This window comes from Microtus ochrogaster, chromosome 18, assembly GCF_000317375.1.
Source record: "Microtus ochrogaster isolate Prairie Vole_2 chromosome 18, MicOch1.0, whole genome shotgun sequence".
In the NCBI taxonomy this organism is placed as follows: Eukaryota; Metazoa; Chordata; class Mammalia; order Rodentia; family Cricetidae; genus Microtus; species Microtus ochrogaster.
The window spans coordinates 46,868,217-46,886,654 of NC_022020.1; the positions used below are offsets into that span (position 1 = coordinate 46,868,217).

The following is an 18,438-nucleotide window of genomic DNA, read 5'->3' on the forward strand; positions in this document are numbered from 1 at the left end:
GAGAGAGAGAGAGAGAGAGAGAGAGAGAGAGAGAGAGAGAGAGAGAGAGAGAGAGAATCGCTAGACATTCCGGAAAGGCCCTTCTATTTCTTCCAGATGGCTCTGGATCCCGAACAGTAGGTCCCTGGAATGGGACTTTTTCCATAGACAACTCACTGTGGAAGCAGGGAGATGGGAGAAGGGCGTGGCACCTCCCCAGGTCCCTCTGTGGCACCTCAGCTAACATGAGCAGAATCAAGTCCTGAACAGTTAGTTGTTATGAGTGTTTTAACCATGTTCCTGCCTTGAAGAAACCTTGAAGTTCTCTCTTTGATCCTCAGTGCTTGGCATTCAGAAAGTTCCTACATATCTGCTAAGTTAACAAAATCTTGCCATCTCGAGGAGTAGATACAAATTCTTCCCATTTTATAGATGGGGAAGTGCCCAAAGAGGCTAAATCAGTGACCCAGAGTCCCACAGATAGGAGGTAAGAGGATCTGGGATCAACATTTGGGTTTTCTGATTTCAGAGCCTTGTGAGAAGAGGCTGGGTGGGGCCTGGGACCCAGCATAAACTCCGAGGACTGGCCTCATCTGTCCTCAGCATTCCAGAGCGGGGCCTCAAGTCCCAGAATACCATGTGACCATGGGCCTCAGTCCTCCCTCAGTTGAACAAAGAGGTTGACCTCGATGATCACTAAGCTCCCTGCCACCACAGAACAATCCCAGGATTCCAAGCCCTGCCAGAGCAGATTGGCAGCCGCACAGGCCCTGCTGTGTACTCAGGGATCATGCATATTTAACTTTACAATGAAAGAGTTTTTTCTTACCCTGTCTCTACACATTGCAGAAAGAGGTCTGGATCAATGACTGCTAATGGAAAACCTCAACCTATAATAAGGAGGAGAACTTTCTAAACAGGAGAGGGGCCCTTTAAAGTGCTCAGTTTCCCGTCCCAGGACATATTCCTGCAGCCTGTTTTCCTGAGAGCAAGGAGGTCTGGGAAGTAGGGTGTGAAGAAAGATCCTGTATGTCCTTTTCGGGGCTGAGCTTTGGTTTGAAGAGGAAGTAGGCTTGGGCCCCAAAGAAAGAGGGGCATTAGCAGAAGTGGTGGGAATGGATGCTCAGGGACCCACCTCTGTGGGATCAGATATAGAATTCATACACTTGCTACTTTCTGCACAGAAGCCCACTTGGTAACCCCTCTACCACCAAGTCTTAAATCCAAAGACTCAGAAAACAGCTTTCTGAATCCCCAGACTTGGCTCCAAGGCTCTTCTACTCCCAAGCACTTTCTTGGGGGCTCAGATAATGCTCAGCCTGATGCAGGTGGGTGAAAAATCAAAGTATGTCTGTGTACAGCTTTAATCACATTAATACTCTCACTCCGGCCTCAGCGTACGCCTATTTGATGTCTTGATGTTTGGCACTTTCATCTCCTAGAGGTCCAGCTTCTCCGCTCTGTGATGGACAGCACTGTCCCTGGGGAGGGTCAGAGGCTCAAGAATTGCCTGAATGTCAGAGATGAAAAGGGTTTCGGGACTCATTTGGTTTGATTTCACTATGGAATGGGGGTGGACCCAAAGTCAGAAAAAAAAAGGATCTATCTCAAGCTATGCAGACCACAGGTGATGGAGCATGCCCGTGTCCATATCATCACCTAAAAAACAGAGGCATCCAAGCACCAGCTGCTGTCTGTGGACCAGGCTCCTCGACCCTCGGGGGTAAGGCTACAGGAAAGATACGTACAGAAGAGGAACAAAGCTCACCCCCACCCCTCCCTTCTCTCAGGGTCTCAGGTATCTGAGGCTGGCCTCAAACATGGCTGACCATGAACTACTGATCCTCCTGCCTCCACTCCCTGAGTGCTAGGATTATAAGCATGCCCCGCTGTGCCCAGTTTTATGCAGTGCTGGGGACCAAGATTTCTTGCAGGGCAAGTGCTCTGCTCACTCAGGCACAACCCAAAGAGCCTGAAGGATGCGAACCCCCGGGTGTGGTTTTCTGGGTCAGAAGGCTTCCAGGCCCATCACTTCTCCATTCTGACCATAGTTTTCTCTTCTATGAGGAGGGAAAGAGGAGGGAAAGGGGTTGCTGCAGAGGCCCTCCCAGCTCTGCTTTCAGCACTCAGTGCCCCTCCCATGTGTCATGGCTGGAGTCTCTTCCTCCTCCTGTATACAATGTCTTCTGTAGCCCATGCTTGCTTGATATGTACTTGATATGTACTTGAAGTTAACCATGAATGTCTGACCTGCCTGCTTCCACCTCCTGTGTGGTGGAGGTTCAGACATGCACCACCATGCCCAATTTACGTGGTGCTGGGGATCAAACCCAGAGTTTTTTACATGTTAGGCAAGCACTCCACCAACTGACCTACACCCCGGCCCTTCTGCCAGGCTTATTATGGCTGTTTGCCACATTTCGTTGGTGACCTTGTTACTTTCATTTCCTAGTAAGTGGGTCCCCGAGAACTGTGGTACCACCAGCTCTTCTTCTCCTGAGCATAAAAAGTACAGAGATAGCAGGGATACCCAGACCACTCCAGAGGGACAAGAACCAGCTTTCTAAACTGGCCACAGATGCCCTGACTCCTCTTAACCCTTAGCATTGGGCTTGAAGGTAAACATTCAGGCTCAATGATATGGGCCATTCTAGTCTTACCTGTATTAAGATTACATTAAGATTGTATTACCTGTGCCTTTATCAATTCCCAACCTGGGTCTGTCTACTGAACTATAGTGCTATGGTGAATAGGAAATTAATGGCCGTCAAGAGAGATGGATGGATAGATGGATGATGGACAGATGACCTTCCCTTTATTCCAGGACCAAAGGTGACTTCATCAGCTCTGGCCCTCATGAGGACCCTGTGCTGAGAATGGCCCACACTTAGCATAATGCCCTCAAAGCAGCATTTTGAAGCTACAAATAACTTTTAAAAATTACCTTGCCCCCTTACTTTACACCTGCCCCACAAACTACATAGCTGCTCTTGCTGGGGACTTCTGTCTGGGTTTAGCATGGCCTCATTCTGGAAAACGGAGTCTCTGGCTCCACCGTTCTTATGCCAGCTCACAACCCACCCCATACACCTGCTCATGCCTCTCCTACAGGCCCCATCCCCACCCACGCTTACCATTATGACTTTATCAGTGGCTAAGTCATTCACCATCTCTGCTGAACCCCTAAAAGTCGGTATACTGATAAACCCAGGGCAAAGCCCAAATTGTCACTCAGTACCCTGAACCTTTCCCAAAGGCTTGCCCTCTTTTCCTGATGGTCACCTATCACTTTGCAGAGGAACCCCAGCTCTAGCCTAACAGATTCATCACTGCCCTTTCCCCCAGACGCCTTCCCACTTCCTCAATGTGGCTTACACAAGAGCTCTGTGGAGTAGCCTACCCTGACATCATCTGTCCTAGAGCCCACGGAATCATAGTTGCTACCGTGTACTGATTGGGACAGCATGCCACCGGCATCATTTTGAGCAGTCATAGCAATAGCAGAAGGCTGTCATGCCACTCCTCAGAAAGCACGCTCAGGCAAGCTACACGCAGAGTGGTCACACAGCTGTCAGCTGTGAGGACTGGGATGTGGGTGTGGATTAAATGGTCTGGAGATGGAGAAGCTCTCCCAACCTGCCTGAGCTCCCATACTGTTTCCCTGTCCTGGGTGCCATCAGGGACAGCTCGCTCACTGGCTTTGGGACACTGTAGGTCTGTCTGTCCTGCTCCCAGCAGCTGCCAAGAGGAAAGAGTCACCCTCGTCTGCCCAACCCAGTCCCCAGCCTAGAGAGCAGTGTCACGAGGGGACAGCTGAAGACAAGGCCTGCAGCATGGAGGAGTTCACTCCATATAGCCGTTCTATCCCATGCTGCGTAAGCATCAATGGAGTGCCTACTATAGGCTCAGTCCCATAATGGGAATTTGGAGAGGTCCCACATAATCATTAGGTATGGTCCCTGAACTGTGGGGAGTCAAATTCCCCACAAGAAGACTTAGTTGACAGCCGTAGACTGGGAGACACCATCAGATTTAGGAATAATAGCTGAACAAACTCCTAACTGAGCCTCAACGTAACACACGGGAGAGCTTCCCTGGAGCCTCCTGTGCCATCTGGTTTATCACCTGCATCCTCTCCCTGACCAATCTAGTCTGCCAGGTGTCAGCTATGCCTTCCAGACTGGCCAAGTGACTCCGCTCCCGTGGGTGGAGAGGGAGGGAAAAGGTGGTCTCTGACTTCCTATGGGGTACCAGGCCCTCTGCCAAGCATTGGTTTGTGTGAACTTCATCCACAGGCCCTGTGACTCAGCGCACAGGCCTGGATTCTAGCCTAGAGCACCAGCCACGAGACAATCCAAGGGAGAGCCAGAGGGCAGAGCCTACAGGAAGGGATAGGGAAGATGCTGAGAAAATGCCGGGGTGATGGAAACGTGGACGCTTTCCCTCCCGGTTCACCGCCCAGGAGGGCTCTGAGGGGAATCTCAATGCTCTATAGTTGGCACAGCCCTGTGGTGGGCTTTCTCCATAACCAGTGGTTCCTGCCTGGTCTGCAGGTTTATGGGCTGGTGCGGGAAGGCCTCGCGCTGGTGGGTCAGTAGGAGTAGGATTCGAGGCCTGCCCCCTGCCCACTTGGCTCTGAGAATGCATTCTCCCCGAGGCCCCCCAGCCTACGGCTGGTCCCGATGGCAGCGGCCAGGGAAACAGAAGGTTTGCTTGTCTGTGCCTGCTGCACCCTCCCAGCCCCAGCCTGGGACCCCTCTCAGGGGCTCCTTCAGCTGCCAAGGCCTGGTGTTCTCAGTTGCCATGGCACCAGCCCGAGATGAGGCTCTAGAGAGTCGGGGGAAGGGAGAGCAGACTGGGGAGGTGAAGGCTGGAACTCTGGATTCAGGCTCTGGTGTTCTGTGTCTATGCTAGGGGTGCTAGGCCGGTAGAGGCAGATCCACAGTCCCTGGCAGCACACTGAGCCAGACTGCCGAGATTATCTGTCTCAGAGACCTTAGTGACAAGACCAAACGGGTTTTCTCTGCAAGGATGTCTCTCTGAGTTTTAGACAGTCTTACTACACAGTCTTGGCCAGCCTAGAACTTGCAGTGTCATAGAGATCCTCCTTCCTCTGCCTCCCGAGTGCTGGGATTAAAGGTTTGTGCCAGTCACCCCTCTCCTGAGTTCTACTGTGATGTCTCCAAAGGGCTTTGATTTCTGTCTCTACTTTGTCTCTCAAATTGTTGGATGAACATGCGGGTGCCAGTTCCCTGCACACTGCCCTCAGTAAGGAGAGGGGCAGGGCCCTGACCTTGGAGGATCCTCCGGTCCGGGGGAGTTTCAGGTAGGACCAGTTTCCTGTGGACAGAGTTGCTCTTAGTTCAGAGATCAACTGTCTGGCTCAGAAAACAGGCTTTGGACCCAAACCAGCCTGGGTTTGCATGCTGTTCTAGCTCTTCTGATTATTGGCCACTTGACCTTGGACAAGTCACCAAACCTACATGAGATTCAGTGTTCCTTTCTGTGAAATGGGTATAATGAGCACATTTCCCAACTACTGCTGTGTTGATATAACAGAATTTCTGGATCACTTCGCCGAGCAGAATGTCTGGCTCCAAATTAGTTGGGACTTTTCTTGGTTTTCAGGTTGAAACAATGAGCGAGAAGAAAAGTATTGTTCAGTAGTTACGGGAAACTGGTGGACAGAAGCAGGACCAACTGAGAGGAAGGGGACATAGTGAAATGGGCTGTGCTTAGTATAAGACCACGGTGCTAGCCTGCCCTCTGAGGATCCTGGCCGCTGGGTATAAAGGGCCCTGGGGGAAGTGATAAGATTCCTATCACAGGCTGTATGCAATTGCACAGGAGTTGGGGAACAGGGCATGTGTGACCCCTGCTGGTCCTAAGATTGTAGCCCCGATGACTGTTGACTTCGGTTTGGCCTAGCTCAAAGGACAGTGTTGAAAAGTCCAGATATGGGAATAAGCAGGCTGCAGACTCGAGACTAGCATGTGCCTGGTGCTGCCCGGGCTCCCACTGTCCTTTCTATAGGCCTGTAGCTGTTAGTCCTGCAAGAAAGGTGGATGAGTGAGTGGGCGGGTGGGAATCGGCCTGTGTGTTGACAGGGGCAGGGTCAGTCTGCCGAGGGTTTGCACGCTAGCCACAGCTGGGCAAATAATGTGAGCCCTTTCTATACCTCAGTTTCTTCATCTGTGAGACAGGCACGTAGCAGGACCTAGGGGACTGGGCTGAGAACCTGACAAGATCATTCTCAGGAGTAGCCTGGCCCCGGTGGCAGGCAAGGCCTTAAACAGGACCCCTGTGACTGTGCCAAGGGTGATGGGCCCAGTGGGGATGGCCTAAGGTAGAGCTGCTGCCATCCTGCAACTCTCCAAGGCCCTCTACGTCCCTGTTTCTTCTGAACTAACGAGGGAGGGCTGGAGTGAGGCCCTGGGCTCCCAGGGCATCTACAGAGCCAGGCTATCTGGCCTGGAATGAAGCAATGGGGGCTGAGCCTGAGGCCAGCAGGCCAGCAAGGTGCCTGAGGCAGGAGTCAGGAAGGGCTTGCTCTGCAGGGGGCTGGGTTGTGGGCAGGGGCATGACTGGGCCTCCCATCCTCCTCTCGGACCTCCTTCCCAGGCTGCTCCCTCCCTGGGGCCCCTAGCACACACTGAACACTTTCCCACAGGCTGTTCCACCCACCACCCAACCCCAGCACACACACTGTGTGGGTGGGGGGTGCTGTTGCAGGGGGGATCAGTTCGTTCTTTATCTGCCTGGCTCCCTTCCAGACAGATGTTTCGTTTTATTTTGGACTTCCAGAAAATAGGCCATTTCTTTTCCATTGTGTCCCTGGGGAGGCCTCCTGGGGGAGAGGAAGACAGGATGAGTGTGGGACCCTGGGGACACTGTCCACTGAGGGGACGGTGACCTTCCTCCCTCAACAGTGAGGAGCAGTGGCCTGAGTGCGAGAGATGGTTCCTACATTCCTACAGCCATGGCTCAGAAGCCGCCTTTACCTGAGTGCCACAGAGCCTCAGGCAGGTCCGGGAAATGACAGGGTCAGATGGATAGGAGAGAGAGACAGACAGACAGACAGAGACAGAGACAAAGAGGGAGGACAGGTGAGGGGGAAAGGGAAACTGAGGAGTCGTGAGTGGGCAAGAACACAGAAATAGCCAGAGACCACCTATGGGGCTGGTCCACCATCTTTAGTGGTCCTCCGAGGCTCCTGGGGAGTGCCACTGTAGAGCAGTGGTAGCATGCTAAGACTTCTCCAATAAAATGTGCCATAGGATGGAGGGGATGGGCTCTCTTCCTCCCCAGGTTTCTCTTCCCACTTGTAATGGTATCCTCACACTCTGGACCCGTCTTCGGCACCCAGGATTGGGCTTCCTGACTGGTACTATAAGGCTACACCCTCATCAGCTGGCTACGGGAAGGCTAGAAGTGCCAAAGTCTGTCAGGTCCAGAGTAGGCTGTTGTCACTTGCTCACTGTCCAGCCGCTCGCCAAGGATTCTGTCCCTGGCTGCAGATTCTTCTTGCCCCCACACACTCCCAGCTTAGAGCTGGCTGCCTCTTCTGAGCTGAGTCATGGCATCCCGGTCGGGGTTGGGGAGACTCACTCCACCCCCACCCTTAACCCGGCATTCCAAGTCCACAGGGCAAGGGTCCCGAGAGTCACACCACCAGCCTGGAAAGTTCTTCCACTTTCTTGTAGAGAGAAAATAATAACCAGGTTTGGTTCCTCCCATCCAGGGGCTGTGAAGGGCCCCTGATTTGTAAGACAGACAAGACCACGAAGCAAGTTTGTGTTCCCCTTTTGCCAGCAATTGAGCGGCTCACACCCCTGAGTCTGTCACGGGGCTCCCCGTGTCTGGGACAGGTTAATGGAAAGTGACCATTCTGTGGAGGGGCGGAGCCCTGCGGAGCTAGATTCTAGATGGTGAGCAGGTGCTGGGAGTGGGACTCCAGGCAGGTGGGCACATAACCCATTCTGCTGAGACCCAGTGGAACTTCTCATTTCCCTGCTCCACGCCTCCTTTTCCCCACCTGTACAGGGAGCCTCAGGAAGGGATCAGTTAGATGTTTCCTGGCTGCAGGGCATAGACATTCCATGATTCCGACCTTGTGACCCCAGGACTGGGCCTCCTGCTTGGGTATCTTGTTTATTCAGAACTTGATGGAACTGAAGCTGGTGACACCAAATGCACCAAGTGCCCCTTTGAGCCACAGCTGGCTTTCCCCCCTCCCATGAGGTTACATTTCTGCCTGGCCTGCTCTCTGCCTCCAGTCCGTGCCAACAGAACCTTGCACATTTGAAACCAGCTCAGCAGCATCTCTTAAGCCTGTGCGGTCTCATTCTTAGAACGCGGCTTTCTCTTCCTGTCATCTGCCCTCCTGCCCTCCATAGTTCATCTCTGAAATTAGCCCCTTGGGCCCCTCTGACATGCAGTTACCAAGTCCCATGGACTCTCAGCTACATTAATCTCAAAGCCATCTGTTTCGTCAGGCCCCACCCACTGCCCTCTGCCCAGCTTGCAGGGGGTGGCAGGCAGTGGAGAGACACACTGCTTTATTTTGGTCTCTACTTTCCTCTTGTCTGGTCTGCATTTCTTGGCAATTTGCCAAAGCAGTCTCCACCTTGGTTTTCTTAGCTATAAAATGGGCATAATTATTCCCTGCCCCTGAGCTGTCAGAGGATGAAGTGAGACAGTGCATGCCAAGTACCACAACAAATGAGGCTTTTAGCTCCTTATGCAATGCTGTGCACAGGTACAGGTGACTGTGGTCCTGTGCACACGTGTTCTGTATTTGTCCCATGGGGGGTATACGTGTGACTGTCACAGCTGACTGTGTCTCTGATGGACATGTGGTAAAGCACCCAGGCATCGGTCTGTGCAGTGGGCACATGTGCTGAGCACTGGGGGAGCTGTGTGCATGTGTGTCCTTTGTGGGCACGCACATGGTTTGTGCCTGCCTGAGGGTTGGGCACCCATCCGAATAGCTACACATGTGTATGCTTGAGAAGAGCGTGTGAGAGAGAGCGTAGGCAGCATCTGGGCTGTGTGCATGTGTTCACCGTGTGCAGGCCTCCCTCTGGCAACAGTGCAGCGTCCCCCCCCTCCTTCCCAGACTACTTGTGTCATGGGAGCCTTGGGACCCCGAGGGAGGAAAGCTGATGCTGGCGGATGTGGCCAAGATGGGCTGGATTTATTTAGATCAAGTTGGTGGGAAAGGAGTGGGGAGTTGTATGTGCCTGTGAACGGGAAGGCTGAGGCTCCGGGGATGACTCCCAAGCATGCTTGCTCCCTTGGGCCTCACTCTGATTCCCTAAGGAGTGCTTCAGATCTGTTGGGAGAAGCTGAGCTGACCCCCTCTTTAGACCTTGCCTGAACAGGGGCAATGCTGAGGGTTTTCTGACTGCAAGGAGTGGGATTTAGGAATTTTCTCCACTAAAGGGGACTCACTGGGTGGGATAGCATGGCAGGTAGGGGGTGCCTGCCTCTTGATGTGGTGCCCATGGTGACCTGGGTAACTTTTTTTCTGAAGCACAACTCTCTCTCTTGAAGAAAGGAAGTTGTCAGAAGCATGCCATCAGGGCAAGTCAGCTAGCTGCCTGGTCCTTCCTGGGGTTGCTCAGAACACAGCGGCTTCCAGAAGCACAAAATGTTCCATAAAGCACCACACGGAAAGCTAAGATTGCACAGAGACATTGAGATGGCCAGGAGGTTATGCTGGGTGCCTGGGCTCCATTCTGATGAGTCCTCAATGTGTAGTTTGCTGTCCACGACACCCTGGAGGTACCCCAGGTTCAACTGATGGGAAGTCACCTGAAAAACCATCCAACTCCCGGTTGTACTGAGGAAGAAACTGAGGCCATTTAGACAATGTGTCTGAATCTACACACTAAGTCAGTGGGATGTGGGTCATGGACTCCCAGGTACTGTGGCCTCAAACATGTCGTCTGCAATCCTGACCAATCATTACTTCCTCAGGTTACCCCACTGAGATTAATGGTAGTTGGAACCTTCTCTTTGAGTAGTCAAAAAAGGTAGAGACAGAGGCAGGTGGACCCTATGAGTTCAAGGCCAGCCTGGTCTACAGAGCGAGTTCCAGGACAGCCAGGGCTATACAGAGAGACCCTGTCTCAAAAAACCAAAACAAACAAACAAAACAGATGACCATCACAACCTCTCTGTGAGTGGATATGCAAATGAGTCCCAGAGCAGGCAGGAGATCCAGTCATTGTCACGTCTGGTTCAAGGATCTGGTGAGGGGACCCACTTTGTGTCTATGTGACCTGGTCATGATTCGGGGCTCCTCTGGGTCTCTGTTTCCCACTTGGGAAGACTCCTTCCCAGCTTAGAGTCTTTGTTTCAGCTCCCCCAGCCTTCTTCCCTGCAGGAGAGAGCCTGAGAAGAGACGACGGAGTGCTATCAAGTAGTAGGGCTGGGGTCTGCATGCCATGAGTTTCTAACCTACATGGTGAGCACAGCCTGCCAGAGCCAGGCCAGCCTTCTTGCAGTGACTCCCATCTCCTGGCCAGCAGGCCAAATTCCTCCTTTAGAATAATAAACAGTGTGGCCAGCCAGGGAGGCTGGGAGAGGAGGGGAAGAAGGCTAGGGTGAACCCTCCCCCAGCCTGGGCTGCTAATGATTTTCTTTGGCCTGCATCTCTGGCAGGAAGTGGGGAGCCAGAGGGGCACCCACCAAGAGGAAGATGGGCTTTCTGTAGGTCCTGTTGGCCCTGCCTGGGTACCCGATGCTGTCTGTGCTGCCAAAGAGGGCCTGGTGTCCAGCTGCAGGAGCCAGCCCTGGAGGGATGCGAGGGGGCATCAGGAAGGTTTGGACCAGTAATAATTCTGAGAGGGGTGACCCGGAGCCCGAGGGAGCACCCAGGCAGGCTGTCTGGAGAGAGGGTAAAGGAGGAGGGAGGAGAAGCGGTCTACAGAGTGAGTTTGTGTTAAACAGAACTTTGGGGAGCTTTGCCTGTGTCTCACGCACCATGTGTGACCATAGCCCTCACTGGTGGCACACTCATCAGCTCCTTGCTGGCTAGCGGCTCTGTCCACAGGCACAGCCTTGGCACAAGAGATGGCAGTGGAGTTCATGAGACCTGACTCCTCAGCCCTCGGGAGGAACCTAGAAAGGGCAACATGGCGGAGCGGAGACAAACTGGGCCCACAATCTCAGGATGCTCCTCGTTGCCTGTCATGTGATTGCCTCCTGGGTTTTTCCATCCGTGACTCTGACCATACCTGAGATTGCTAGTGAAGGAAGGACCGATCAAAGATTCACCCATCTGTGTCCCTGCTCCAGCACCCTCCAGATCTTCTCTCTGTCTTCCTCAGTTCCCACCATCGAACTCTCTGTTTCCCTCTCAGACAGGCCCTGCTAGGAACCTTGTGGAAATGTCTTTGCTTCTCAGAGCCTCAGTTTCCTCATATGGACGTTGAAAGTTTGGCTTCAGTGGTCTCCAAGGACCTCAAAACCTGATAAATTAGATGAGACTGAGAACCTGGTTCCTCTTTCTCCCGGGCCTCCTGGGCAGTGCTGTGCTGTGTGTGTGTGTGTGTGGGGGGGGGGTTAGCCCACTCCCACATTCCTCAGTCCTGACCCTCACCCCCTCCCCACTTCCCTTCCCACAGCCGTCCCATTTCCTGTTGTGTTTGCAGAGGGTGCTGCGGGAGTTCTCCAGGCTCTGGCTCGCCCCCTCCTACTCCCCCAGGCCTTTCATCACACTTTCCCAAATATTTGTCCTGGCAGATAAGTGCCTGGTATTGGAACTGTCAACCGGAGGACAGGCTGTCAGAGCTGGCAGTCCCCTAGCTAGCCCAATTTCCCCACCTCCAAGGTAATACATAGGGAACCTAAGGCCCATGGGCGAAGGACACAGCCAAGGCTACATGAGGGTTGGAAACAGAAGGGAGAGGGATTGGGGCCCAGGATGTCTTTGCAGCCTTGAGACATGAGGTTAGAAATCCAAGCAGGGCTGACTCTGCAGGAACCAGGTCTAAGTTGGGCCTGGCACTGCGTTTGCCCACCCTGGGACCTGATCTCCGTTTAATTTTACAGGGCACCATGGGGTTTCTTGGTGTGATGCCAGCTTCAGTCCTCAAAGGTAAGGAGGCTGGGGGGGGGGACGGACAAAGATGAGGATCCTAGGGAGCCGGCGGTGGTGATGCTCGGGAGCACTAAGACTTGAGAATCTGGAAGCTCTGTAGTATGCTTGAGCCTCAGTTTCCCTGTATTTGGAGGTGGGCTGTTAGATCCCCTCAGTAGGTCACTCCTCGTCCAGAACCACCAGCCCAAGTTCCCACTTATCCCTCTGCACCCACAGCACCTCTGAGACAGTCCCCCATCCCGTTTCGGTCCAGCTGGATACCTGCCGTAAGCTCTCCACGATCTGGTCAAATGCCCAGGCAACCAGGGATGAGCCAGTGGCCTGCCCTACTGACCATGGTTTGATGGCCCTGCTGACTGGCTGCACCTGTCCTGATTTTCATTACCAGGGAACACAAGGGTGTGGCCTTTAAAACCCTCCCTGTGAACAATGATGTATCATGGTGAAGGCGGCTGCTTCTCCTGGTCCTCCGCCAGGGGATGTCACCAATCATCTAACATATGTATCTTAACCCCCTACCCTGCCCCATCCTTTAAGCCCCAGGGGCCTCAGCGGCTCACTGAGGAGCTACAGAGAGGTCTAGGGAGTGACCTGAATAGCAATGCAGGAACTGGAGGCCTAGGGATTGCTTCCACAGGATTTCCTGCCCCGTTCTCCTGCTTACCGCCTACACATAGCATAGCTGAACGGCTTAGAGGCCAGAGTCAAAAGAGGCAGAGACCCAGGACAGGAACCCTTGAGGGCCTGACAGTGGTTAAGTGGCCTGTGTTGAATGGGAAGATGTGCAGACAGGCCTCCAGGACAACTCTGGGGGAGTGGCTAAGATCTTTTTCCCCTGACATTTGACCCTTCCTGCCACAAAGGCCAGTTGTTGCTGTCTCTGCTATTGCTCCTGGGACCACCGACCTGCCAAAGCCTAGTCATCACACCCCCTGGGCCAGAGTTCATCCTCAACGTCTCCAGCACCTTTGTTCTGACCTGCTTGGGCTCAGCACCGGTGATATGGGAACAGATGTCCCAGGTGTCCTGGCAAGAGACAGCCGTGAATCAGGACGGCACCTTCTCCAGTGTGCTGACACTCACTAACGTCACTGGGGCTGACACTGGAGAATACTTTTGTGCCTACAACAACTCCCTGGGGCCAGAGCTCGGTGAACGGAAGCGCATCTATATCTTTGTGCCAGGTAAGGACCTTACCTGGGTGCCTACTCCCGCACCCTCATCTCCACGGTGCATAGTACAAAAGGAAGTGTCTCGAGGACACAGTGAGAGCAGCCATGTGACACAGGCAAAGAGCACATCCAGCCTGGGTCAGTCCAGGAGCACAATTGGTCCACTCATTGTCTGCTCTCGCCTGCCTGTCTCTCCCTAGAGAACTCCCAAGAGTTCCGCATTCTCAGCTGGTCCCAACCTGTTCCTTTTGGCCCCGTATCCCAGTGCCCTCTTCTCTGAGATCCAGGTGCAGCTACTCTTTAGTTTACGACTTTTTGCCCCCTCCCTCCAACGCCAGTACTATCAACATCAAACACAGAGCAGGAAACGGCCTCTGAGAACATCTTCCTGAATACCATTGTGCTACTATAACAGAAGACAGTTCTGGAGGCAGGGGCCAACATCTGGCAAGAACACTTTCTTTTTTCCCCTTCTTCTCCTCCCCCCCCCCACCCACCCTAGGGGTGAGTCGCCCATGTAGCCCTGGCTGGCATGGAACTAACTCCCTCTGTGATCCAAGTTGGCCTCAAACTTACAGAAATCCATCTCGCTCTGCCTCCTGAGAGCTGGGACTGAAGGTGTGTGTGCGCCTTCACACTCGGCTTCTTCTCCTTTATCTTTGAGGCAACGTCTATTTGTTATATGGCCAAAGACGACCTTGAACCTCTGATTCTCCTTCCTCTACCACCTGAGTGCTGGAGTCACATGCATGCACTAGAGCACCCCTTAATGCATGCTAGGCAAGCAGTCTGCCCATTGAGCCACACCCCTGGCCCAGCGAAAGCCTTCTTGCAATGTTATACCATGGAAAAAGCAGAAATGCAAGAGAACACAAGAAGAGTAAGAGGGGCTTGAACTTACACTTCTGTAACGGCATCAATCCATGAAGCCCTCATGGCTAATCACCCCCCACCTCACCCCCACACCTTTGTCTTTTTGGTGCTGGGGATTGAACCCAAGGTCTTGTGCATACTAAGCAAGGACTTTACCACTGAACTACATGCCCAGACCTCTCTACTGTGATTTTTTAAAAAAATTAATTAGCTATTTTTATTTATGTGTTTGTGAATGCACTGTGTGTCGTGTGTGTGTGTGCCAGCCACATAACAGCCAGAAGAGGGTGTTGAGCTAGAGTTACAGGCAATTGTGAACTACCTAAGAAATAAATTCAAATTCTCTGGAAGAGCAGCGAGTGCTCTCAACCCCTGAGCCATTTCTCCAGTTCCTTACTATTGCTATTTAACTTTTTTGTTTTGAGACGTGATCTCCCTAGGTTGCCATGGCTGGCCCTGAATTCACTCTGTAGCTTCAGCATGTCTCAAATCAGTCCTCTGACATCTTGCATGAGCTTCACAAGAGGCTGAAAATAATGATGATGATGATGATGATGATGATATGTCTTCACTACCCAGCTGACAATTATCACTTTAAAAATCCTACCTGTAAGAACTGTTCCAATGACAACTATATTTCAGTGCAGTTTGGAGGGGACCAACATCAGAACTATAGCAGCATCCTTATTCTGCATCGAGGGGACCGAGGCCAGAGAGAGAAGAGACTGCTCAAAGTCAAACAGCAATTCACCAGACAGCTAGAAACTCACTGTCCTGGCTGCGATTAAACACCATGACCAAAAGCAATTCAGGAAGGGAAAGGTTTATTTCATCTTACAGCTCGTAGTCCATCGGGAAGAGAAGTCAGGCCAGGAAGTCAGGCAGGGACTGAACCAGAGACCACGGAGGAACACTGCTTACTCCCCTGCTCCTCATGGCTTGCTCAGCTTGCTTTCTTATATTACCCAAAGGTATTATATTACCTTTCTTATATTACTTGCCCAGGAGGGGTATCACCCACAGTGGGCTGGGCCTTCCCACATCAATCATTAATCAAGAAAATGCCCCACAGACAAACTGATGGGAGCATTCTCTCAGTTGAGCTTCCTTTTTCCCAGATGACTCTAGCTTATGTCAAAGTTGGAAAAAAAAACTAGTCAGGACTTTCCTTCCTTGGCTCTACTCCTGACAGATCCCACCATGGGCTTCCTCCCTATGGACTCCGAGGACCTATTCATTTTTGTCACGGATGTCACTGAGACGACAATTCCATGCCGAGTGACAGACCCCCAGCTGGAGGTGACACTGCATGAGAAGAAAGTGGATATCCCCCTACACATACCCTACGACCACCAGCGAGGTTTCATTGGTACATTTGAGGACAAGACTTACATCTGCAAAACCACCATTGGGGACAGGGAAGTGGACTCCGATACCTTCTATGTCTACAGCCTGCAGGGTGAGCTCCCTTTCTGGGGGAACAGCCCCTCGGTTTACTAAGTGCACAGCCTCATATCTCGTTGGATTTTCCTGTAGTTTTGGGAGGGAGCTAGTTAGCATTTTCTCCCTTTTATGTCTATGGAAACTGAGGCTCAGAGAAAGGATGGAGTTGGTCCACAGTCATAGTTCACTAAAGGCCAGTCTGGGCTTCATAAGGTGGGGACAAAGGCACAGGCTTGCAGACAGCTGGGTTTGGATCCCAACTTGGTCACTTCCCATTTGGACCACTTTGCACAAGACTCGTGGTCCCCATGAGCCTGATTCCCTCTCCTCCAATAAGATGAAGGTGGCGATGACTGCCTTCCTCACAGATTTGGGGGAAGGTAAAATAAAAGAGGTTAAGGTGCTAGCATGTGATAGGTGCTTGGTAAATGTCCCTGGGTTCCTAGAAGATTATGGCTTCTGAGATGGTTATCCCGTTGTCAGTGCCATGAAGAAAGAGATTCTGTCTGAGGTGTGCACTCCTCTAGCCCTAGTGTAGCATAGTGCTTGTATACAGTAGTGTTTAGTTTACTATTGATAGGACCCATGAATGAATCGTTCACAACAGCTACCCACTCCCATTCCCAAGCTCAGTGCTGGTGGCTGTTGATGATCTCCGTGGCCCTAATCTAATCTCCTCGCCCCACTCCAGTGTCATCCATCAATGTCTCTGTGAACGCAGCACAGACTCTGGTCCGCCAGGGTGAGAGCATCACCATCAAGTGCATCGTGATGGGCAATGATGTGGTCAACTTCCAGTGGACATACCCCCGCATGAAGGTACCACTGGGCCAGGGTTGGAAGGCAGGACAGACATCCCGGCTCGTACCAGCTTCTGATTTGGAAACTTGTCCTTGCAGAGTGGGCGACTGGTGGAGCCAGTGACAGACTACCTCTTTGGGGTGCCCTCCCGAATTGGCTCCATCCTGCACATCCCGGCCGCTGAGCTGAGTGATTCGGGAACCTATACCTGCAATGTCTCCGTGAGCGTGAATGACCATGGAGATGAAAAGGCCATCAACATCACTGTGATCGGTGGGTACCTGGGACTCAGCCCTCTACCCCACCCTGAGCTGACCAGACTCTGGCACAGGCTTGGGGTCTATTTCAGTACCAGATTCAAATAAAATGTAGCTTCAGCCCCAGACTTAGCTCTAAGCCCAACCTAGACTTCTCACCTAGCCAGTTCATCATCAACCCCTTGATGCCGGCCTTGGAAGTCCCATTGCCAAAGTCAACCTTGTACTAATTTGAAGTTCCGGTGCATCCTGTATGTAATATAGAGCCAGAACAGAAAACTTCAACCCCAGTCCCAGGCTCAGCACTGACCCCAACACTAAGAGCACCAAATTCCACTCCTGCTCCAATTCCAGACCAAGCTTGAACTCCTGGTCTGTTACCTCAAGAAGCCCTGCCCCTAGAAGGTACTTCTCTGACCTCTAGTTGACACAGGCCACCAGGAACACCCCACTAGCTGGATCCATACCCTCACTGGTGTCTGGGCATAGCCCCGCCCACAGGACCCACCCTTGACTGTTGTATACCTTCACAGAGAACGGCTACGTGAGGCTGCTGGGAACACTGGGTGATGTACAAATTGCTGAGCTGCACCGGAGCCGGACATTGCAAGTGGTGTTTGAGGCTTATCCGCCACCCACTGTCCTGTGGTTGAAGGACAACCGTACCTTGGGTGACTCCAGCGCTGGCGAGATGGTTCTGTCCACCCGCAACGTGTCCGAGACCCGGTGAGCACCAGCTAGTCCACTTGCTTTGCAAGTTTCAAAGCTGCCAGGGGGCCTTCAGATACCACAAACCTTTTTTGCCTGAGAATCTGCTGTGTGCTAGGCACATGCCAGCTGCCAGGGATGCTCAGGACCAGAGTAAGCCACTCTGCCCCTCCTGGAGGGGGAAACACACTGGTGGCTCGGCCGCTTAGGTTTAGTTACCTTTGCGATGAGAGGCGACAGCAGGTGGCAGCCAAAAGCAAAATGACTGGATGGAAAGCGGGTGTCCTTGAGGCAGACTGATCAGACTGTGCCCTTCTGAAGAGGGTGGGTTGTGGAAGAGGAATACGGAGATCCTCCCCAAGTTTTCCTCTTAGCTTAGTGGAACTGCCTGCGGGTAGGGATTCAGGAGACTTGTGTGGATGCTTACTCTGCTGCGTCACCCACGTGGTCTTGGCAAGCACATCCCTTCCCTGACAGACTATAGGAAGGCGAGGATGCTGTAGGGGTTTCTGAAGTTCTGACTGAAGTCCCCTGGCCTGGCCTGCTCCACAGGTACATATCCGAACTGACCTTGGTGCGTGTGAAGGTGGCAGAAGCTGGCGACTACACCATGCGGGCCTTCCACGAGGACGCAGAGGCCCAGCTCTCGTTCAAGCTGCAGGTCAACGGTAAACATCACCTCCCTTTCGCTCTCTCCTCCTCCCTCTTTCCCTCCCTCCCCATTCAAAACTTTCCCTTCCTTCTTTGCCCCCCTGGAACAAAGGAGGCTGCATTCTAGACAGCTGATCTGGTGTGTCCCCTTTCTGGGCCTTTGTTTCCCCAGCGGCAAAAGATGACCACCAGATTGTTTTGCTGTTCCCCCAAATCTGAGTCATTTATCAGTCAACACCACAATTTTACTTTGCTTATACAATTCATACTTTGATGAGTAATTTCAATATGGTGGTCTGTTCAGAGTTCTACATTTTATAGCTTGCATCCTAGTGGGGGGAAGGAGGAAGGTTAGGGTTAGAAGAGAAGTAACTGTAGGGGGCAGGGAAGGAGGGAGAGAGAAATAACACACACACACACACACACACACACACACACACACACA

The 18,438-nt window shown here is 52.5% G+C and overlaps 1 protein-coding gene across 1 annotated transcript in view; it reads left to right on the plus strand.

Annotated features, from left to right (window-relative positions):
- Pdgfrb (platelet derived growth factor receptor beta) overlaps positions 1-18,438 on the plus strand; it is a 39,106-nt gene that overhangs the window by 2,955 nt on the left and 17,713 nt on the right. Inside the window, exons 2-8 of the mRNA XM_026783370.1 lie at positions 12,040-12,085; positions 12,952-13,272; positions 15,326-15,592; positions 16,268-16,395; positions 16,476-16,650; positions 17,168-17,360; positions 17,895-18,010. Coding sequence (XP_026639171.1) covers positions 12,046-12,085; positions 12,952-13,272; positions 15,326-15,592; positions 16,268-16,395; positions 16,476-16,650; positions 17,168-17,360; positions 17,895-18,010 — 1,240 coding nt within the window. The 5' untranslated portion in view covers positions 12,040-12,045. The remainder of the gene's footprint in view (positions 1-12,039; positions 12,086-12,951; positions 13,273-15,325; positions 15,593-16,267; positions 16,396-16,475; positions 16,651-17,167; positions 17,361-17,894; positions 18,011-18,438) is intronic.